Below are 24,472 nucleotides of genomic sequence, written 5' to 3'. Positions count from 1 at the left end.
TGATGTATGTTGTACAGCTCTACAGCAATGTTTTGTAAATTGAGGATGCAGGCTGAAAAACAAAGACCTGAAGCTGTTGGACATAATAAGGCTGAAGGAGGGTGACTTGTAGTTAGTTTTCTGAAGATGCCCCTTCTTAAAAACATTGTCCTAAGTAAAGAATGATAAGTAGAAAGCATTTCCATGCTGATTTGCAAGTGAATTTTTAATGCGTTTTATAGATGTCTGGTGTAGAATTCTGTTATCTGCTTAATTAATAAGTGTTTTTCATTCTTCTTTGAAAACAAAGGCATCTAGTGTCTTAAGTACCTGTTCCAATGTTCATAATCAAGATATTTTAATGTATAATATTTTCTTCTTATATAGAGCATCTGATGAAATTACAAATGGAAGAATTTTTAGAATTTCTGCAGGAGTCTTTAGCCAAGGATTTCTTCTATGAAGATGACTTTGTAATAGACCAGCTCCAAAATTCTATATCAGAATTGAAACGAGCAAAGCTGGATTTACCAGTAGCTGGTAAGAAACTTGTACATATGCAGATTTAGATATTTGTTCTTATATAGAGCATCTGATGAAATTACAAATGGAAGAATTTTTAGAATTTCTGCAGGAGTCTTTAGCCAAGGATTTCTTCTATGAAGATGACTTTGTAATAGACCAGCTCCAAAATTCTATATCAGAATTGAAACGAGCAAAGCTGGATTTACCAGTAGCTGGTAAGAAACTTGTACATATGCAGATTTAGATATTTGGAGCTGTTCACACATTGCCCATTTTTAAAGTGTTAATTCATGCTGTTAAAAATTTTGCAAATATTTATCTCTTCATCACTGCATAGGTTTTGTTTTTTTTTTTTTCCCAAAAAAATATTTTACAGTTTAAAATCAACACCCATCATTTAATGAGTTTGTTCTTTTTTTGGTGTTTTGTTTACTGGTTGTAAGCTAATGGCAAAGCACTTTAAAACATCCCATGTTCTGATAATTTTATTAACTTGGATTTATAAAGTCTTTAAGATAGAAGATTAATTATCAAGGTTGCAAATTATTTGAAGCAATGGTGTTGTCTGAGAATCCAGACTGTTTTGTAGCTTGATTAGCTATGGAACAAACTTCAGGTCAGATAGTTTCTTCTGTTAGCCAAGTCCAGATTTTTAATTGTTTGCAGGTGATAGACCTTCTGGGTGTTTAATTGAATTATTTTCTTTGTTTCTTCTCAGCCTTTTGTGTTTGTGCTTTTTGGTTGCAGTGGAGATGGTTGTTTCGTGGGGCACTGCTTACGAAATGTGTATAGGATCTCTTCTTCCTGTGTTAAGATTCTATTATCTTTTCTATCCCTACCTCCACAATCTTTAATTGGAATTTTTCTTGTGATTATTCAGAGTCCTTTTTCTTTATTCTTGCTAATCGTAGAATAGTATTTGAAAAAGAAGATATGTTTTTAAAAATTTTAAAAATATGGCAAAATTACCTTAAAATAATTTTATTAAGTTGCTATGGTTAGCTTTCAGAAGTTAAGAAATGTCAGAATAAAGGTTGCCTATGTAGGATTGTCGTGATAATTTGTTCCTGAAGCTCTTTCATTAATGAACTTCATTTTTCTGTTTCTGTAGACCTTATTTATTGCATGCGGTATTGCGCTGTTTCAGGACCACTCATCACAAATAGATAACTGTTTCATCTGGTTCTTCAGCAGATCTGTGCCTCTGGAGTACAAACACTTTCTGTACGTTTGTTGCCCATCATCTTGGCTTCTTGTCAGAGTTTCCCATTTCTCTTGCTCCCTATTCCTGTGTTTTGCCCTCTTTCTGACTTTCTATAACATGTCTCCAGCATGCTTTCTCCCACCCACAATAGGTCTAAGTCTAGTTCCTGCTCGTCTGTCCGTCTGCTCAGTCGTCTTGGTCCTTCTCATCTACAGACTGTGTTCTGTGAGTCTGCAGTTCTCCATGTTACTGCGTGCACTGCTGCTTCCCCTTTCGAATCACAGCCTTCTCTCCATCCTTTTTCCACAAGCTAGGTTTCAGTCTTGACTTGTTCTTCAGAGCAAGTTGCTCTTTTCAGCATTACTCTTCAGCTGTGTGCTTTGTCAGACATCTTGTCGCAGCTGATAGTTGGTCATGATGACTAGATGTGAGCAAACACATCAATGAGCAACTTTGTCTTTTAGCATCAATTCCACTCCATCATGTTAAAGGAAGATAGATCATGGGAGTGCTTTCCATTAAATTTTAAATACAGAGTTCTCCCTGATTATGTTTGAACAGTGAGGGGGTTATCCCAAAAAACTTTAATTGTTTGGAGATGGGTAGATTTTTCATGGATGCGGTAAAGTAAATTTCAGCAGTGAGAAGTTTCTAGTTTCTACTTGAAACGGTGGTAGCTGAAGAGTTCAAAAAGATTTTTGTAGTTTGCTACATGATAGAGTTAATGTATCTTCCAGCCTAGAAAATCACATGCATGTAACTCGTGTTGAGAGTTTCTGCAGAAAATACAGAATTTACTGGAAATTTTCTTGATGGGAAAAAAAACGAAGGCAGAAAGTCTGTTCCTAACTTATTTATGTTTTAAGGCTTTTCTTTTGTGAGAATGTAAAATGCCTTCAAGTGAAATTTTGTTTGAGAATACTCTGGATTTTGACAGAAAATTAAAGGAGGCTTTAGGTGACATAAGAGCCATCTACCTTGCAATGCAGTAACAGAAAGTGTGAGACAGAAGGACTCTTCTTGTGGAAACCAACAGCAAAGGCTAGTGAATGCATCTTCTTGCCGAGACAGTTTGGCAATGGTATGAAAGTTGTTTGGTTTCATACTTTGTACACTTAAGTGTAACTTCTGATATGACTAGCTGACAGGATGGTAATTGTTTTGAGCCATATTGGTTCTTTTCTTTTGGATAACTAAAGCAACATCAATGACACTAAAATGCCTTTCCCCCCCTCCCCCCAACATGAATGAGGGAGGTTTAATATTAAAATAGGAAAAGCAAAGCTAAAGTTAAGTGTATTTTGGTGCTGGATGAGGAACTGAGCGTTTTTCTTTTTAATTTCAAAGTAGCCTGGGAAAGCCTCTCTGTGTGGTATATATTTTGCCAGGGGTAAATGGGAACATTACTTAACCTTTCACAAAATAAATATAAAATGCCTTCACCCTAATCCTTGGGAGTCTAGCTGATTTGTCTGCTGTTATCTGTAGTTGAGTGAGGCTGCCTCATTTGTTCTTCATATGAATTTCACAAGCCTTTGATTTTTTTTTTTTTCCTTTTCCCACTTTGATGTTCATTTTGGTTTTACTAATCACTGTCTTCAGGCAATAATATTTTTCTACAGGTTCTCAGCATTCTCTAGACATTCAGCTTTGTTCACGTGCCTGTCTGACTCTACTATCTTTACTACCTTCAGTCTCTTTTTAGTATTTTTCTTCTAATTTCATGTAAAACTTCTGGAACCATTATATGTCATGCAGATATACACAGAAAAAATACCAGACTGTTCATTTAAGTATCCACTGTAGCTTGAGAAAATAGTGTTTATTTTAGTTTTCTCAGCTGAAATCAAAGCGCTACTTCCTATCTTGTGCTTTTTTTTTTTTCATTGAGCAACAATTACACCTTTAAGAACTAAAGTAAAAAAGCATGTTAGGGAAAAAAAAAAATCTCCGTCTTACAGTTGCATCAGTATCAGTCATCCAGGAATAGCAGTGAGCTAATTAGGCTCAGTGGAATTTTCCATCTGGCATCCTTTGTTAGGCTGTATAGATTTTCCTGCCCTAGTAGAGTAAGCTCCAGTAGGATATTAAAAGAGGTAATAACTTTTTCGTTACTTTAAAGTGGATGTCTGCTTATGTCTGATGTAGCTTTCTCTGGCTTGCTTTCTCCATGGCTTCTCCCGTTGAATTAAGGAACTCATTGTTTCCTTCAGAGCAGAGAGGAAGGAAGGGACTTCGTTTAACACTTTCTCACTGATAAAACCCTTAAAATTCTCAGCCACAGCATGAGAATGGACGTTAAGGGGATCATGATAATTTTGGATGTCAGTGAAATGCTTTTGCCAATACTAGGGCTATTTTGCATAAAGCAGACCATGGATTTTCATTCCTCTTTGTGGCAATTTCTAGTCTAACTGCTGGCCAGTACTTAGCAACTACAACCTTCAGAGGATGGCTTGCAACTTAACTGCTGTTCTCAAAACCCAAGGTAGGCATCCCTGTTCCAGTGACTATGGAGACAGTAAACTGTATGGGTAAGCATGCTTGTTACTGGCAAGCCGCTTGGTTATCAAGCCCTCAGAGAGGCAGGCTGTGACAGCTATATGGTAGAAACGGCCCTTTAAGGTACTTCTCCTCTGACATAACCTCAAGCAAATTTAGTAGAAAAGGGAATTGGTATTTTCTGGGTCGCCTGGAATGTTATGGAGGGCGTCCACACCACGGCAGGTTCTTGAACAGCACACTCATCTAAGTCTGTATGACTCCTGTTTACATCTTCTCAAGGAGCCAGATCTGATGCAGAGCGGACAATCTCTTCCTTAATTCAAGGATGATGTCTAGAGCATAGTGAAAGGAGTTTTCTTGGTATACACCACTGATTTCCAAAATTTCTTGATGCAGATTCTTTGCTTGGCTGTTATTTAAAACAGCAGCAAAATTCTTTAAATGCTCACAAGATAGGGATAGAATTTCCAGCTTTGCTATAAGTTATTCTTGTAGGGCTACATAAATAATACAATTCTTAATAAACAATATTTATATATTAATAAATATATTTTTTTATCGTGTCTGACTTTAATAAACAAACATGTTTACCAGTGAAAGTTTCATATTCTACTTAAAAATATGTGGCTCAAAATAGTTTACTAATCTACTGCTTCATAAACAAGACAGTCAGGCCCACCTTCAAGGCTGAAGGCTCTCAGGTCTGTTCTTGAGACAATTTCTCACCTGCATTTTGATATAAGGTGTCCTGAAAAGGGAGGGCAGAGGGATCCTGGCTTGGATTTTTTTTGTGACTGAAAGCTTAATAGACCTTACAGCAACTGAGAAGGACTTAAATCAGAGATAAAGGTCTTGTACCTTAATTTTAAAGCAGTATTGGCAAATTTGGAATCTGCTCTTGTCCTTGTGATCATCTTAACTGTATTTGTGCGCATTAACACCAGCTTTAAACTCCGACTCAGTTCTTCTAGTTCTCCCAGTCTTTTCTGTATACTGGGAAAACTAGCTGAGTTTGAATCTTGCATTTGCCATAATTTTTAAATGTTTATCTGCTATTTATCTTTAAAGGTATTCTTTTATTAAATTTATTGTCACTATCTTTTATTCAAATATCTGTCTATTTTAAATACTCATCAGTGACAGTGCAAGAGTATATACTAGGTTGATAATCTATTAAATAATGTCTACTTTCTGCTGTTAATGCGCCTTTTGACAGGCAAAACAATAGAAATATGTAAGTCAGCTTGACTTTCCTGTTTCTGATGGTGTCTCTCTGTTGGTTGTGTTTTGTTTCAGAGAAATTTTGGATTTTTCACTTGTTCTTGAAGAATACACAAGTAGCTATTTCACACAATGCACTTCATATTTTAATAAACTAAACTAATTTTTCTGCCTTGTTTCTTGTGTGATACAACTACTTTACAATATTATGAAGGAAATTAATATATGGAATCAATACTAATATAATTAGTACATTATTTTCAGCAGTTCTAGGCATTGGCTTTGCATCTTCTAAAAATCTTTGCTGTTTAAAACTTGCATGCTTTTTAAAAATATGATCCAGAAAATTATGTTGGTCACTGTTCATATTCCTATTTTAAACTGACTTTTCAAGAAAGTATATTTTCTGGAAGAAATGTGGAATTAGGGATGTAAAGCGAAGTGGTTAATTTTAGAAATTTTTTTTTACAAAGGCAGCATACGGATGTACCGCTGGCCACCTGTATCTTCTGGTTGATGACCAAACTTGTTAACATCTCTATTGTTTATCTGTTTATCTAGATGTTTATAAAATAAGTTTTCCATACTGCCAGTACTACAAAAGTGACATAGCAGCAGAAAGGCAAACAGTGTATTTTGTTCTACCTTCAAGTTGTCAGGCAAGATTTCATTTTAGTAACTCCTTTGCCGATGATGGCATATAAAGGAGGAGGAGCAGAGGTTGACTTTCAGACAGCAGCTTGAGCTTCTAGTGCAGGCACTTAAATTTCTTTAAAATTCTCTTGGACTTGTAAACTGAAGAAGTAAGATGGGACATCACCGATGGAGGATAAACACAAAATATCAAGATGTAATTTTAAGAGTTGTTTTTATGACCATTACCATCCTCGAAAACTGTGTTAGAACAGTCAAAGTGCATGTATTCTGGTGCTGAAATTAAGGACTAGACTGTTATTCACTGGAGAGAGCACTTAAAGCACTTTACTCCAATTATATGTCTGCTGTTCAATGCATGAGGCTGTTAGTGCCTCCTGAAGCAATTATCTGTAAAAGTCTTGTAGTTGAGATCGACTTCCACTGGGTGGTGACCAAGACTTGTTAGAGCAGGAAGAAGTCAGCAGACTAAAACTTTCTTTAATGTGACTTGAATTTCTTATCTTTTGGGGAACAGTCAGATCTCCTCATGTTTGCTTTGCTTCTTTTCATGTCAGGTAATATGTTTACCAGCAGCAAACAAGCACCTGATTGTTCTTGTTTTGCTTCAGTTGTCTCCCTCTACTTCCATTTCTCTCCTTCCTCACCCATTTTTCACCCTATTTTCTTTGTTGTTTGCTTATTTTATGGTATACTGCATACAAGCCAACTAAATCGCTACCTTTCTTTTAAAGGAAAAAATAGAAAATCCTATAGTCCCAGCTCTGTAAATTCTGATATAAGCTATTATGTTTGTCTTTGGGAAAAGCCAGTAACTAAACTCTGTCTAGGAACCTGTTCTGTTGAAGGAAGAGGGGGAGAGGAGGATGAGAGTTACCCAGTTCTGCATCTCATGCAAGTACTGGCAACCTGGGAAAAAAATCTGATTGCCCTGTTTGCTTCAGAAGACAAAGGCATATTCGATGACTGTAGTGGTCGCTGCCAAAACAATCTCAGCTGAACTGGACAGATTTGTCTTAACTTCTAGTTTTAAAATGCTTTTAAACCTTGTGTGTAAACATCATAGATTGTATAGAAAAGCACTTGTCCCAGAAATACTTCTTGTAGAATTCAAATGTTTCTCCATTCCTCAGTCAGACAGGTATGTCCAGAAAGTGAATTAACTCAGACTTTGGATCAACGGTACAAACAGATATTCAATTGAATGTCCTTGAAAACATCCAAATAAAATTTCTGCGTGCTTAGGTCTGAGTAGTTTGAACAGTGAGTTTAGTTGAAGTAGTAAAGATGATGGTTGAGAGCTGCGTGTGAGGCTTTAGGCAGATTTGGAGTGGAAAATTGGTAGACGAAAGATATACGGTTTCTAAGAAGAATTGGTGCTTTCGCATGCTTCTCTGGCGAGCTCTTTGTTTACCTCTTAACGGTAGAGATGTTTGTTGTGACTTGGTTTCATTTGCCTTTGCATTGTAGTTTCTTTTCCTCAGCTTTTTGCTTTTATTACCTTTTTTCATTCTTTCTTGCCAGCACGCAGCATCATGGTTATCTTGCTATTCTTGCTGATAGTGGACTGCTTAAAGCATTCACGGACATAGTTTGCATGCTATTTTGTGCATTGGAGGAATGCCTCATTGTATTAATGTGCATGGTGATAGATTCGGTTATCCACTACTTGTTCAATTTTGTGGGTTTTTTTGAACTTCAGGAGTTTTTATTTGTTTTCAAAGTATTTGGTAGTTCCACTAGAAGTGACAGCTCTCTGTGTGTGTGTGTATGTATGTATGATCTGTATACTTAAATTAGAATTAAATATCTGTTTTGCAGTTTAAAACAAATTGGTTTTCCTTTAGAAGGTGACCAGTTTGCAGGATATCTTTGTGCTGCAGCATCATAGATCCTTATACAACTCTTTTCCTTCTTTTCAAAGTATTTGGTAGTTCCACTAGAAGTGACAGCTCTCTGTGTGTGTGTGTATGTATGTATGATCTGTATACTTAAATTAGAATTAAATATCTGTTTTGCAGTTTAAAACAAATTGGTTTTCCTTTAGAAGGTGACCAGTTTGCAGGATATCTTTGTGCTGCAGCATCATAGATCCTTATACAACTCTTTTCCTTCCAATGTTTTTTATGGCAGGAGGTGATGAGAGCTTAAGCATTTTTGAACCAGAACAAGGCCTGTGCTTCGCAGCTTTGATTACTTTGATTACTGAATTGAGTACCTCTAGCAATGTGGCCTTTCTTAAAGTTTCACATGCAGATGTGGTTGATTAAGCAAGCTGTGTCAGTTGTTTCTGTCTGAGGTCAAGTTAAACCAAGTTCTGTGGAAGCCCTGTGGCTAAGATTTAAAGCTGTATTTCTTCTTTTCCCCACTGACCCTCCTGCCACACGTACTCATTGTTCCATATTTTTGTTTTCCCTGGAAGAGTGCACTAAGCTCCGGTATTACCAGCCTATAAACATGGTATCATGCTGTTAGAATGGAGAGGTTTTCTTCTAAACGAACTATTGTCTTGGAACGCTTTGCTTGTTACTCAGTACATTAATTAATGTCGAGTTTTAACAGTTTCACAACAGACATGGTAAGACTTCTCTGATACTCATTTTACAGCTGTAATTCGTGTTATAGGATATATCATCTAGACAGTGCAGCCCACATATGCCTAGTTGTAGTGTGTTCTTTTACCCTGAAATGTGAACGAAAGATGACAGAAAGTAGTCTTCAAAGCAGCCTAGATAGAATTCAGTAAAAATGTCTGCAGTATTCTCACTTGGGTTTTATTAGAGCTTAATGGTAATTAAGAAACCTTAAGTGTGTGAAATTAAAAAACAAAAAACTCACACAAAACCCACCTTTATTGTACAACCAAGTATATTTCAAAGGATCTCGTATTGCTCTGTATGCATTTCTTAGAGTAAAAGCTGGAAGAAAGGAAATCAGTTCATGCTTTTAACTTCTTTGTACAAATGAAGGAAGCATTGCAGCTACTAGAGGAACTTGTCTTCAGTTTTTTGTATATATAGCTTGAATAGTTTAATTTCAAGCATGGAAGAAAATAAATCATTTTTCTAAAACATTCATTGCATACAAGGACAGAAATTAAATAATTTACAGCTGTTGAGGAGCCATTTTCTTATGCTATCCCATAACTACTATGGATCACCTGGAGGTTATAAATGGATTAGCAGCATATAAAGACTAGTTCTATATGATTTAGATTACAAGTTTTTGATATGTACTTTGAGTATTGTTTCTTAATTCAGACTTCATGCTATTTTAACATTCAAAATTAGTGAGACTGAAAGCACTGTAATGTATAGATCCAGTATCAGGAATATTTATTATGGGCAAAATTAACTTTTATTTAGAAGGCAAGAGCTTCAACTTTGCCTGACACTGTGTTTGGGGATGCAAATGGAATTAAGTGGTACAAATGCCTTTTGCCAAACTGAAGCAAGTTCAGAAAGTGAACTCCTGTTCATAAAGAACAGTTTTGAAGAGGCTGGTGCAGCAGACAGTATATTGCAGAGCTGTTAAATCATCTGTTTACAGCATCCATGCAACTCATTCCTCTGTCCCCTCATCTGTTCTTCCAATGGTGTGCTGCTGGGGAGCACGGGTCTACAGACCCATGCTCCAGATTTTAGCCTGATTTGTGAATAGTGGGGCCCTGCAGGGAGAGAGAACAAAGCACGAGGCTTGTAATTCCAAGAGCCACTCACTGGAGCCTAATGCTGAGGCGCTACCCCACCGTGTAACCTGCTGTACTGTCTTGCAACCATTTGTGTAGGTGTTCTCCATCACAGAGTATAGCGTGCCAGGTATATAATCCTGTAAGATGATTTAACATGTGGAATCTCCCCTTTGGGCACAAGTAACTGGGGAGAGGGCTCAGCACGAGTATCTTCCTTTTGCCAACTTGTAGCAAGGTAGACAGTGAGTACCTTCAGTGTAAGAGCATAGACTTGTGTATCTAAATAACTGTATGGTCATAATTGAGCAGAGGATAACTAGGGGAAAGTAAGAGTGGAGGGTTTTTCTACAGAAAGCCTGGGTAGGCTGTTTATTATATGTAAATGGAGGTTTCTGAAGTTATGTATTTCTAAAGGAAAGGGTAGGTTTCCATATGACCTTTGGCTTCATATGAAGACTTTGAGAATCAAGAAAAGGCTAGTTTAATTGTTTGGCAAAACCAGACTGTTTTTGTTAAGTACTTTTTATTTAGTTATCTTGTCACGACACATGGCGTCATTGTATTCTTCTCTGCTGTCCTCCTGCTATGTCCTAGCTGGCACAAACTGTAAGTTTTCTTTTAGTTTATATAGCAACTGATCTGTGATGGTAGTTTGTTATGCTGTTATAATAAATAATACTGACCTTGGCTGCTGGCTTTCCTCTGTGTATCTCTATCATGAACCAGTCATCAAAGATTGAACTTGTACTATTGACTGTAAAAATGAACATAGCTCACTTCTAACCACAGCACTCGTGTCAGGGATAGAGGCATTTGTGTGTATTCGCTCCTGTGAACCCATATAGATACATAAAAGGAATTTTAATTACAAATAGCTAGAAAGGGTGAGGTGCTAGCTGTATGATCTTTGATGATGGAGGAAGATTCTACAGTTCTTGTCTTAGGAAGAAGCAGGAATTAAACAAAATTATTTTACTAACAGCCATTTTATATAATTTATTTTGCATAACATCTAAGCAAGGGTAGCCATTTCTTTTTTTTTTTCTCCTTACAACAGAGCTTTTGCTTAATAAATAGATACAGTGCAGGATTTGTTTGGTAATGCTGACTTTAAAAGTTTGTTTATTTTTTTTGAAATACTGAACATCAAATAAATTAAATTTAGATTAATGAATTTAATGAGAAGTATGCGACCTTTTCTGCTTATAATGGGAAAGTAATGTATTACACCATTAAATAAGTTAAATGCAAGTGGATATGGTAAAAGACTTTGAGAATATGAAGGGCGTTGACTGCTAAGGAGAAAGACTGCAGTGGAAAATTTGATGTAAATTGTTCTATGAGCAGCATCAAACAGTGAAGCACTTCTTTATTCTTTCTGTAGTGGCAATGTGGATTGTTCTGGGTCCCCACATAACTGATGTTTACCACTGGCTGTTGTGATGTGTTGAGCTCCAGTCTTTCCATTCATATCCTAGTTCTGTAAATGATGTCCTTGTGTTTGGCAAAACTTGTCCATTGAACACTGAATTGAAATCATGACGTAGCCAATATCAGTATTAGCTACTTCAATTGTTCTATAACTGATAGAAAACTGAACCGAAAAAAATACGGTTCTGTATAGAGTCTTTTAGTTATACTGTAGCTTTTTAATACTGAGGAAGAAATTTCTAGGCAGGGGTTGAGGGGGAACAAGGACTTAACTGTGCAGATGTTAATGAGGAGCTCCACCCAAAAAAAGAAGTGAGAGAAAGTTCAAAGACGTCTGGTAGGAAGCTTGTGCATGTGAGTAAGGAGCTGATAGTATAGCTTACCAGAGGTGAACATTAAAAGATGAATGAATGGAAGACAATAGATAGGGGGAGGGATATTGGGAGGGATTTTTAAAGTGGGTCAAGTAGTTTACTTAATGTGACAGGGACAGCGTGAGGAGGGTTACATACAGAGTAGGTACTGTAACCGAAATGTCATCTAGGAAAAGGATTTTTTTTGTAGCAGTGTCATGAATGAGCAAAAGCTTGGCAAGATTGCATCAGCTGTAGAAAGGAAGACTAGAGTAACTGGTTGATATGAGAGCCTAAACAAAATCTTTGTTCAATGTCAGTATACAGAAAAACCTTTGAGGTGTTTAGCAGAATGGTGATCCAGAGAGAGGCCCAGGGTACGAATAGAGTTCATAGCTATTTTTGCTTGCATGACCAACAGATCAAAGACAACTCCTGTACAAAGGTGAATTTATGTTATTACTGTTCTTGTTTTAGGTAAAGATGATGAATTTCCAAAGAAGCCATTGGGGCAGATTCCATCAGGACCTCAGCCTGCTGTGCTTAACTCCGCTCCAGTGCCTAATGGGCAGAACAGCACTGGTACACAAACAACAAGAAGGACAGAGAGGAGACCATCCCCAGGAGAAGAACCAGAAAGTTCACCAAATAACCGAAAAAGAATTAATTCACTGGAAAAGAAACCTTCCTTAAAACAGCAGAAGACTCGACCAATAGAGACACAAAGTAGTATGCCTAAGAACGAGGTAGATACCAGAAAAAAGCCTCAGCCAACAGAGCAAGACAATTCGAGACAGTATAATAATGCAGCTGCTAATCAAAATTCTAATGCTACTTCAAATACAAGACGGGAATTTGTACCTAAGTGGAATAAACCATCTGATATCAAAATAATTGAAAAGACTATGAAACTCACTGCAGAGGTGAAAGGAAGGCCAATAAACCATTCAGTTTCGGGCCCACCACCAAGTCCTGGAGAAACGCAGCCTTTGAATGTAAAGCAAAAGATGAGGGTTTTGGATGCTGATGAAGGTAAGCGAGGGTCTAATGCTTCTCAGTATGACAACGTTCCAGTAGTTGATAATGAGAATGAGAATCTTGTTGAAGAGATGCTTGAGAGGGCTCATACACAGAGCCCTAGGCACATCACGTATTCTAATAGTCCAAGAAAGCAAACTGAAAAAATACCAACTCCACTAAAAATACCCAATAATTACACCTTCACTTCACAACCCAGATCTCCAAAATACTCATCACAATCTGATGGACCACCTCATGGACTGAATGTAAAACAGCCACTGCCATGTTATAGTAATCCACCTACTTACCATGGAAATTCTCCCAAGCATGTTTCCAGTATAGGCAATACAAGTTCTGTACCTCTACATTACCATGGGAATCGAACCAGCCCTTCTGGTAGGCCATATGGTTCTTTTATTTCAGTAGATTATTCTCCGGATAAACTACAAATGAATTCCTATCCTGCCAGTCGCCAAAATCCTCTTCCACCAACCCCTGGTCAGATAGAAGTAGCCCCTGTCGATGCTTATACCAGCAACTCAAGGTCCCCCACAGGTGTCAAATTCATAATCCCTCCAGTGGATTATTTACCAGAAGATAGAAAGTGGCCAGATGCGGCGTATATTTACAGAGATGAACCCTACAGGCAGCCCTGGAGCCAAGACGTTAACAAAGGCCACTTGGATAATTTCCAGAAATATCAGCATTTTCAGTCAACGCCTTTTCAAGACCATAGTCTTCCTGCTGTTTCTGTGGATAGTCCAATAAGATACAGGACTTCACCAGCCTTTGAAGAGCGTGGTTCACCACAATACCAATATTCAAGCCCATCAGCTCAAGCCCAACACTATCGAAATAGAAATGATGGATTGTCTATGCATGAATCTGTGCTTCTCTGAGAATCTGTCTATACTTAGTAAAATGGCAAGAACCAAAACCTGTTAAACATTACTGTGTTTAGTAGTAGTCCACCTCAGTTCTTCTGTGAAACGCGGACAGTTCGCGTGCCTCTCAAAAATAACAACGCTATTTTAAAGATGTTTCAGACTTTCATTGAAGGCTAGTTGAGTTCCTAGACTTGCATTGAAGCTATTGAAAGTGATCTGATGCACATAGACATAGCAATAAGATCATATACACAATATGGTTAATACTGTCACTGTTCCTTACGTTTAAATAACTTGTGTTATGATCTTTCTGCCTAAAACCTGTAACACATTTACAAGTTTTATTTTAACTGACATTGTTAATGCACTGTATAGACGTGTGTGCGCGCGCGTGTGAGTGTGCACTTATAATACACAAATGCATATGGGGAAAGAGCTAAAGAGTTTAAATGTAAATGCATTTAACTTTGGGCAAAGCTTGTGAAGTACTTTTATTTCATATTAATTTTTCTTTGTAATTTATTTGAGAAGCCATTCATTTTGAATGGGAATTTCTGTCATTTTTATACAGCTGCCTCAGCATCCCAGTATCTGTTCTGGGCAGGAGAGATGCTTTGGGATTATTAATTTAATCTTATGTGAGAGTTAATTTCCTCTCCTTTGACTACTGTTTGTCATTTTCCTCAGCAAGAAGGAGCAGGCAGGCAAAAGCAGAAAGCCAAAAATGTCTCTCTAATCTGGCTAAGAAATGGTGCTTAAAATTCAGGGCAGTCTCTAGTGTTTTGGGTGCATCAAAAGTGGGGAGTTTTTATCTTCACACCCAAATCTACCTTCAGAATGTTGTCCTATATGCAAAATATTGGAGCACAGTGAGAGTAATGCCAGATACAGAAATGGTGCTGCACCCTTCACTTTTTGCCATGCTGTGCTGTCAAACTAAACAAATTGGTTGCAGGGCCAAATCTCACGGGTATCGGAGAATGACCAGCTCCTTGACACTCTTGTGAAGTACACGCAGGAGTCTGAGATTTGGTCGAGGCTTGACATTCCCTGAGCTGTGTGAGTATGCAGTGTCCCTTCTCTTAAGCTCTGTCATGTCAATTACATTTTGTTTTGCCCTTTTTTACCCCAAAGAGCTGGTAGGTTCATGTCTGTGATTGGGCATGTGCTGCTGTGCTATCAGGCTGCTGAGAGACTGTGTGGTGTTTTACACGAAAATGATCCTGACTGTTAATAGGAAGCTTAGACTCCTGGTAATGTAAGTATTTTTAATTAGTGTTTGCAGCCTTTTCTACTTCGTGTTTTCCTTTCCTTGACTGTGAATTGGGGGTGAAAAAAAAAATGCAGGTGAAGTGGCACGTGTAGGATACAGTCCTGCGAGCTGCTGGGTGCTGCGTAGTAAGTGCTGAATGCACTGACCTCTCATTGTAACCAATGGGAGTTGAGGCGGATAAGGATCTCGCCAGAAGAGGTCCTTGGAGTGCTTAACAGAGAGATTTTTCTAATACGTAAGTACCAAACATTGGTATCAACACCAGATTTGGGTGGTTGGAAGGTTGTGCTATTATCTTTTGTTTTGTAAGATTTGTTAACTGAAAATGTAGAAATGGATATTTTTTTTTTTTCCTTTAAAGAATGAGCTTTAGTGCCTATAATTGCTGCAGGTTGGCTCTGTAAGTTTTAAGGTACAGAAGTAAAACAATTTTTACAAATGGAGGTAACATTTGCTTAGTATATTTCAAAAACTTTTTGTGTATATAATGTGTCTGATGTAATTTTTAATGAACTGGGTAATTTTGTATTTTAAAAATTGCAAACCGCAGCAAAGTAACAGTAGCAATACACTACACTGAAACTCTAAACTAAAATTGTGAAGATAAATATGACTTGGGCTTACCTTAGTTCTGATTGCTTACAGCAGCTTAGAAATGTATGTATATAATATTGTGGCTAAGTGTAATAATCTCAGTGTTTAACGATGGTTCTGTAATTCATAACAAAGCTGTACAATTTATTTGTGCAAGCAACACAAGGCTCCAAAATATGTATCAGCAATACTGTATACTGTAGATTTTTATATATAAAATATATACACACTATTTTCTTATGTCATCTGCAACAGTTTTATAACTGTGTATCCTATTTTTCTGTGACTGTATTTTTAACATGTTAAAATAATAATAATTAAGCTTATGTTGCTTTGTCTTTATTTTTAATTATCTGATTAGCTCAAAACTGGATTTTTGGTCTTCTCAGCACAAACAAATGCTTTTCGTAAGTGAAGTGTGCGTGTATATATATTTGATGTATGTCCTATTTAATTTGTACTTGTTTATTTTTAGACTAAGCAATATGGATACAATCTACATAGTGCTTTTGCATTATTATAGAAGCAGCAAGATTATTGATTATAGTTTACTACGCTGCTAAACCTTAACCTATGATTTGTGAAAGCTAGGAGTATAAACTGTGATCATAATGTTCTGGTTTTGTTCTAATAATCTCACCCAATACCAATTCAAGAGAGGAGAATTATTGGCATGAGGGACTTGCAAAGTTGCATTGATCAAAGTGCAAAATAATAGTTTGACTGTGGCTGCCGTATTCAAGATTCAAGAGAGGAGAATTATTGGCATGAGGGACTTGCAAAGTTGCATTGATCAAAATAATAGTTTGACTGTAGGCTGCCCTGTGTCTGTCACATGTTTAGAGGACAGTATAGAGCTTTTTTTTTTTAAAAAAAAAGCCTTGTGTAATCTGTTTGTAGGGCAAAATACACTTTTATCTTCATTTAACTGGACAAACCAAACTAAAGGTACCGCCAGGTTCAGATCTGTCATTCATACCAGTAACAAAAAACCCCTTGATGCAGAGTAAAGTGCGATACAGCTGTGCCGGTATCTTGCTGGTAGAGGGAATCATCTCAGCGTAATGGATTAGATATCCTCATGAGAGCTTTTCTGTCACTGTTTTCTTTGGTCTGCAAACAGTCAAGCAGTAAGTATCAACATAAAATACTTGAGACCTTTTCTTCCCATGGTTTCATAGTTTTCCAAAATTTGCCTGCTTTGAGCTGAATGAACTGTAGGGGTTTTGCCCAAGTTAGTTGTCATGGCTCTCCTTGTGGTTAGTGAGACAAGTTCAAGGTAGGGTTTTGGAGAGTGATTAATGCCACACTCTCTTCACTAACACAGAACAACACAGAAGACTAAGTAAGGATAGATGTCTAACTTCTGTATGGCAATAATTAAGTGAAATTAAACTAATTAATTAATTAAACTTCAGGGAGACCTTATTGCAGCCCATCAGTACTTAAAGGGGGCTTATAAAAATGATAGACTAGATATAAGGAAGACATTTTTTACGCTGAGGGTGGTGAAACACTGGCACAGGTTGCCCAGAGAGGTGGTGGATGCCCCATCCCTGGAGACATTCAAGGTCAGGTTGGACAGGGCTCTGAGCAACCTGATCTAGTTGAAGATGTCCCTGCCCACGGCAGCGGGGGTGGACTAGATGACCTTTAGAGGGCCCTTCCAACCCAAACTATTCTATGATTCTATGATTCTAATTAGAATTTAAGAAGAAGAGCAAATCCCTCTAGTGGTATGCTGTGGTCTTCTGTGGTTGCTTTTCCTTTCACCCTGATGCCATACTAGATTAAATCTAAAGACTTCAGTGTTGGACTGAAGCATTTCAGTCTTCTGCAGTACAAATTGTGGCCATGGAAAAAAGACAGGAAGGATTGCGGTATCACTGGGTACTCCTAACCTTTTTGATGAGTGGGATGTGATTACATGATCAAATTGCTTATCTCTATAATCAAGCCATGTTATGCTCTACAAGTGAAGATAGAAGCCATCCTTGCTCCTTCCTCATCTGACCTGGGGAAGATTCTTTTGACATCAGATTTGGTGATGAGTTTGAATCTAAGCATCCGCTCACTCGGGCATCTAAGGAGGAGAATCCGACCTCAGGAAAATGATCTTACCCTTTTCCTCTCCCCAGATCCAGCTGTGGCCTGTCTGTAGTGCTTCAGGGAAGGCGACACAAGAAAGAGAAAACCCATTTAGCCAGAAGTCTATTAAGGAGAGTATTCCCTCCTAATCCCTGCTGATGGCTACCTAAAGCTTTAAAGCATGATATTGCTTGCAGTTGTTTGAGAATGATCGGACCAATGTAGGCAATCCTGTTTTTCCCAGGGCCACAAAGGACGGTCCTTCACACATGTAAATGTCGGTTACCTTCATAATACCTGACAGCAGGTTTAATCCCTTACTGTAAAAGTAACTGCTATATCCTCACTACCAATGAAAGTTTCAAGACAAATAGTAGGGGATTTTTAGAAATCTTGGAAGTTGCAGAGGAGAAATATCTTGTTGTTAGTCAAAGATACACCTTTGTAATAAACCACTCAGTAATTCCAAAATTGGATGCAAAGAGTAAACAACATTGAAATGTCAAAAGACAGAACAGCCTTCCAGTGTGGGGAAGCAAATCCAAAGCTTCCCTGAGGTACATACACATTTTCCAGGGAGATTTCTCTCAAGAATCCTATCCTGAATTTCACATCATCCTCAATATGACTTTGAAATGGACTTGCAAATTACAGACTTTTTTTTTTAATCTCCCCCTTGGGTGGCATTATAGTGCATGCACAAAGAGGAATACTATTTAAAATATGCCGTCAAACGCCCACCATTTCATTTCCATCAGAGTACATTCTGCTTTCAATACTTCAGTGAGAGGAAAATATAATCTTTTTTTGTAGTCCTTTAAATACTGCATTTTTGTAAAGCTCTGTAAACGTAGCACAGTTTAACAGTTACTTAACCAAGTATAGTTTAGGCTCCTCTTTAGATGGCATAAAGCTACTGCATAGTTTGCTGCAGGTTTTTGTTGTTGTTGGTTTTTTATTTCTTTTGGGGAATATTAAGATAATCCAAATGCTTTTAACAGCAGAGTTGCAATGAGGAGATGACTAGGCCAGCAATTGAAATTGGAAATATAATTGCAGTTGTTTCAGGATAGCCTTTAAGTGGTTGCCAAATCTGGTGAGCTGGGGAAAAACATTGTTTTCTGGCTTCTATGTGCCGAGAGGACTTCTTACTGCAACAGGGAACGCGTAGGTCCCTCTCCTGAGTGATTTGATTCTCTCTGCTAATGCTGACTGCCTCTCTTTGTGCTTATGGAGTTAATATGTTAGTAGAAAATCAATGGTGCTTTTAGAAGATCCAAAACCACATGTTCTGAATAATCTGAAAATGAACATAATCTTGTTCTGGCTTTTCTTTCTTCCTCTTTTTTTTTTTTTGGTAGTGTTTATTTTACTGATGATTTTATTGTCAGCCTTGTCAAGGTGAGCTGTGCTTGATTCTTCTGTCTCCTTACTTACTCTGATAATGTGCCAACTCGTGATTTTCAGAGGTTTTGTGATGTCTTTTTGCTGCTGTTTCTGCTGTTCATTGGGAACATGATAAAGCAGTTAATATCAGAGGTTACTGTTTGCCTCTTCAGCTTTTCCTCTCTCCAGGCTGTGCAAATTAAAAAAAAAAAAAAAAAAAGAAAAAAAGAAAAAAATAATTTATGTTCTCAATATTATAGTTGGTCAGAAATTCTCCAGAAAGGTGTTTTTTCTGACAGAAAGCAATTTAATTTAGCAATTGGTGAAGGATGCTGTAGTCTGGAGGCACTTGTACAGTCTCTGCAATCCAAAGTTAGAGGTTGCTTCTGCTCGGTGTCAAGCAACAAAAGCTGTATTACACGCAGGGCCAATCAAGCATTTTTTGCGAAATGCTGTATTGTGCCACAGAAACGTGCCAGCTCAGACTGGCAGTAGGTCAGATGTAGCTCTGACATGCTTGAATTGGTTAGGTAAATATCCCCTCATTTCCTGATAATATGTTGCTTTTGTCAGATTTTCTGCTCAAAATGAGATGAGGCAGAGAATTGAAGCCTGTGCTTTGAATGAAGACGCCTGTGCTCCTGTCCTGACTTAGGAGACCTAGAGCTGATTTCTGGTTCAAACCACGCACTTTGAGCGTTGCATTTGCAAGTTCAACAGTATCTTCTAGAATCATTTGCAGTATTGTCCCTTAGGAAAAAACAGTTCTCTCTTGGTTTTTTTTATAACAAAGAGCTCTGTTAGATTATTTTGTCTGATCTGTGCCTTGTTTTTAAGCTTACCTGTTCCCAGACTTTTTCCCCAAAGATAACTCAGTTGACAGGGTGGGCTGCGTGTCACTGAGAGTGACACCAAAGGTAGTAAGTGATCTCCAGTACTACCATCAGGTAGGTTGGATGGTATTTTCAGGCAGGTTGGCACTCAGCTATCAAAACTGGGTTTTTGCAAGTGTAAGTGGAAAAGTGGGAAGTGGAAAAGCTTTACTGGCTGAAGACTCTGCTTGAACCCAGCAGTAATGTGGGTTTTTTATACTACAACTCACAAAGTTTAAAAGCAAAAGGGCTGGATTTTCAAAGGTGGTGATGCTTAGCTGCCTTAATGTTTGGGAATGGAGTTGGGATTCTTGTATATAGCCTGTTTCTAGTAAACCCTGAGCTTTCTTCCTCTGAATGTTGAGCAATACCTTGGCTGAAGCGCATCATGGAGAACCCATACTCTCAGAAAAGGAGGAGTTGAGTCCATTCTGCAAGTCGACAGGTTTCAAATTACTGGACACGTGCTCTGTAAAGGTAACCTAGAACAAACTGGGTGTCACTGTATTTTTTTAAAGTGGTTTTAAAACAGTCCTCTTGGCCTCAGTCTTCCTTAGAGGCAACTCATCAATCAACCTTTCACTCTCTAAAGAAAGTGACTGTGTTAGAAGATCTTTATTTGATGTCAACTAATGCTGTGGGCATCGGACATCCTTCATTTGTTCAAACTTTGTGTCTGTAACTGCTGATATCCTTCACAGCTCTGTCCCCTTCTGTTCCCCAGGTTTTACTGTGTCAGATTGTTTCCCTCACAGTTATTTCAGTTCCAGTAGAGATGTCCACCTGTTTGCTACTCCAGTGAATAAGTTTCCTTTCCAATTCTTACGTCACCTTGTCATGGGCTACCTGCTCCGTATCAATTCACTGCATTCTCCAGTCCATCTCAAAGTCTGTCTTCAAGTTGCAGCGCTGTCACTTTGCTTTGAAGAAATCACTGAAAAAGGATAATGTACATGATTTGGAGACTATAAAACAGAAAATGGCACATATGACTATAAAAGCCAATCACAAACACTTTAGAAAGGCCTATCTGGTGCTTGTGCTGTGCTTTACAGTATGCAGCACCTGTATCATGAAAAGTGATATAGGTGCTTATATTACATATTATCTAGTTAATTGGAAGGACTGGGACAATAAGTGGCTTGCTGAGTTTTTTCCCTCAGCGATACCTTGCTTGAGTGGGAGGTTATGTCCATGATTTGAGATCTTTATGCTGGCCAACACGAAGGAGCAAGCCAGTCTTTGTCGGGTGGCTGAGCGCAGCGCTCTTTGTAAATATTTAATCACATATAGTGAGTAAAGAAAGAATGGTCTCTCATAGCCATAGAATTAGTACGCTTACAGCTATAGAAAGTCATTTGTAGCTGCTGGAGTTCATCCATTGTGCAGAGCTATTCCTCAACCTTTTTGATGCTATAAATTGTAATTTTGCTATGTAACGTGTAAAAAATGTAGCATTAACCTCAGGTGTTCTCTGTGCTGTGCCAATTGCGCGGCTAGGTTGTCAGCATACGTCCTGCCTGCAGCCGTTGTTTTACTGATGTGCTCAATTTCTGTTCAGCACGCCTAGTCTCGCAGTGAAAGAAATAAGCCCCTTGTCTCCTCTAAGTATTCATGGCTCCTCCTGGGTGCTGGTTGTGGAGGTTTTTTTGTTTATTTGTTTTGTGACAAAGCTTAAGGACATACTCAATTTTCATAACATCTTCTCCTTGTCCTCCCTGCTCTGTCCAAATAATGCCAAACACTAACGGAGAGGGGAAGATCATAAATTCTCCTTGGCTTAAACATCTGCAGACTCGACCTGCTGGAAGTTGTGCAGCTCTATCTGCTCCCCACAGAGAAAAGTTCTGATGGCAAAACTTCGGGCAAGGAAGAAAATAGTTTTGCTCTTTAAATGCCATTATAAAAAAAAGCATGATTTCAGTGAATGGGTGGGATGTCACGCTGTGCACACATTTATCATTGTAAATGTTATGTCTGAAAGGCTTTGAAATGCTTTCAGAACTTGTGATTTTTGCGCACATAAGCAGATCACTTTTATTATAACCCTCTTGTTATACTCGATAGGGTTGGTCAGGTGGTGTTTTTCCCTGTTGATTTAAGTGGTTTCTTACAGAGGCCTTCAAGTCCCAGCGTAACATTTCATGCAACCCTGATAATTACTTTATTATTAACTCTAAGGATAGACTCCCTTGTCTACCTCCCCTTTAGAAGTGAATCATGTTCTGATATTCAGAATGACCCTAAGCTGAGATCTCAAATTTCCTTTCCAGCTGGACTAATGGGGCTTGTAGGAGGGAAGCCAAACTTCCACGACTTCTAATTATCATCAGATTGGATTAATAAAGGAAAATTACTTTACCCATCCAAAGATGGAGAGTTAGCTATACCTTTGAAAAGACTTGTCAGCTACTAACAAGGTAGTTGAACTGGACTTGCTTATTTTTTAAGTTACCTCTGTATATCATCCTCTGAGTACCGTACACAGAAGGATCCATCCTTGTGTGCACCATTTGCTGGAGGGGGTTCAGCAAAATCTTAGTTGACAAGTTGGCCACCTCGGTAGATGTCTCCAGAGGTAAACCAAAGACTGTGTTTCCATCTACGAGCCTAAGCCACAAGCTGTGGAGGTCATTGGGGGTCTATAAGTAATTTTAAAGGGTTTTATATTCAGAATAAGGAAGGTGAACTGCCTGAACTCACGTCTTGCAATTCTTTTCTCTTTAAGCAATACAGTAGCAGTCAATTGCCGTGGGGTTGGAATTGTTTCCAGCCATAAAGCAAACACTCAACGTTTATGCAGTGCTGAAAGAGCACTCTCCATGATGGTACTCCTGTGAGGGAAGTTGGGTCTAATTATTTTAAATGGCTGAAACAGGTCAAAGAGCTTGTGTCCAACTTTTCAAGTGACTTAGCACCCACTCTTCTTCATAGAATTCGAGGAGCCAATGTCCAAATTGCTTACGAAGGCAAGGAAGAAATCCTATCTTTATATCCTTGGCATTTAACAGATGCTCAGTTTTACTGTTAGCCCAGAGCTGAGCCACTTTATAAAACCTTCCCAGCCTGCATCTTCTGACACTTCCTTTCTAGTGTTGTTTATAAGACAACCCTGCAGCCCTTTTATTTTTAACTCTATGTGTTAATGATGGGAACTTTTAGGGAGAAATTCCATCTCTGCTTTTTTGCCTTTGCTGGGAAAAAATAATAAATGCTTGTCAGCCTAACAAGATGCAAGGTGTCTCCCATGCTTTGCAACTTTTAATTCCTCGGGTATATTTGTAACTGTACTTTGTTCTGCTGAACAGAATTTCTCAAATATTTTTTATCCAATCATTTTGTGATAAGTCTCGTCTGACCTTTTGGACTTACTTTTGGCTTGAGGCATTGTTTTTCGGTCACTAGCTGCTTTGTTTCTCTACCAACTAGGAACTGAATTAGACCTAGAGGATGCTGTTGGTGCTTTGAGGTGGGTATACCTGAACCTCCCACTACAGCGAGCTTACAAAAGAAAATGAGAATGGCTTTTTGAATTCAAAAAGCTTTATTAGAATGTCAGCTAGAATACTTAATTATCTTAATTTGCTCTTCATCGCTTTGAATTCTTTCTTAAATATTTAAGCGCTCTCTGCCCTTGCCCATTAAATCTCTTCCTGTGCAGGTCTTTTCCTCCAGGACTTAAGTCAACCCAGCCGTGTTTTTCTGGGTTATTGCAAGCTCTGAGCAGCCCCCTCTCATCCAGAGAGTTGTTGCCATGGGATGTCTACTCCCTGCCCCTCTCAGCAGTTTTTTAGTCTCTCTGCAACCCTGCCTAGTCTTTCCTTGCCAAGTTTTCGCGCTCAGCCCCTTCTGCTACCAGCCCACCCTCCACTTGTGAAGCTGTCTTCTGTGTAAGCTCGGTCACAGGCAGCACAGGGACAGTCGTCCTCTGTTGCACTGCGTCCTGCCCGCCCTGATCACTGTCATCTTAACCATGCCAACTGCGAAACCACCAGCCACAGATGCACAGCAAAGGTTGGTACAAATTTGGATGGCTCTTCTTGCCTGAAGTCTTCCCAAGCTTTCCTACTTCCTAGCTTGTGCTTGCATGGGGCTGGAGAGGTCTTTCTGACCTGGAGAGGAAAGCCTTCCACGGCAGAAGTTCGGTCCCCCAAGACTAAATACAGAGTGCATGAGTCCACTGAGCTCAACAGAGCGAGTATATTTATGTATGGGAGAATTTTTCATAAGCAAAGTGAAATACCCATCAGTCTTTGCATGTTTGGTGCCCGAGATTAAAAACATTGGGGAGGTCTTCATACCTGTTAGTAATGCATTTCATGCAGTGTTGGCACTGCACAAACAACTCTTCCTGTGTCTGATTTCCATTTTTCTTTTAAATTACATTTCTTTAATCTTTAATTTCATTCAGGGTTGTTTGGGGTTTTTTTTGCATACACAGATGCGGGATGATGCTTTTATGTCTGTTCAGAAGTACTGAACTAAGTGTTGGTTCTCTGAGTTTCTGTGCATGATACTAAATATTTTTGTCTCCAAGATAGATGAACCTGTCGCTCTGTAACATGTTTATCAATTCACCCTGAAAAACATTTTTTTATTTTTTTATGGGAGTTTTTTTTCTGTAAAGATGTTGTTTAAAAGCATGTATTTGAAATGAAATTTTTATTGTAACTGCTCCAAGAGGTTCAAAAACCTCATAGCCTTGACATCTGAAGTCTTCCAGAACAAGCTAAGTGGAGTGGGCTCTGTGTTTGAAGTGCCAGTACAATGCAAAGATGTAGCAGAAGGG

General features: G+C 38.4%; 1 protein-coding gene across 2 annotated transcripts in view; it reads left to right on the top strand.

The window, feature by feature from the left end:
* Positions 1–15,662, top strand: part of USP6NL (USP6 N-terminal like) — a 128,800-nt gene extending 113,138 nt beyond the window's left edge. Inside the window, exons 13-14 of one of the 2 annotated variants that reach the window (XM_009285481.1) lie at positions 367–519; positions 12,041–15,662. In XM_009285481.1, the coding sequence (XP_009283756.1) occupies positions 367–519; positions 12,041–13,482 (1,595 nt within the window). In that variant the 3' untranslated portion in view covers positions 13,483–15,662. The remainder of the gene's footprint in view (positions 1–366; positions 520–12,040) is intronic. The other variant, XM_019473706.1, reaches the window with a different exon arrangement.
* The last annotated feature ends 8,810 nt before the right edge of the window (positions 15,663–24,472 follow it).

The sequence above is a fragment of the Aptenodytes forsteri genome, unplaced genomic scaffold (genome assembly GCF_000699145.1).
Source record: "Aptenodytes forsteri isolate BGI_AS27 unplaced genomic scaffold, ASM69914v1 Scaffold87, whole genome shotgun sequence".
Lineage (NCBI taxonomy): Eukaryota > Metazoa > Chordata > Aves > Sphenisciformes > Spheniscidae > Aptenodytes > Aptenodytes forsteri.
The sequence above is the reverse complement of the archived record's forward strand: the minus strand, read 5'-3'. Positions and strand labels throughout refer to the sequence as shown.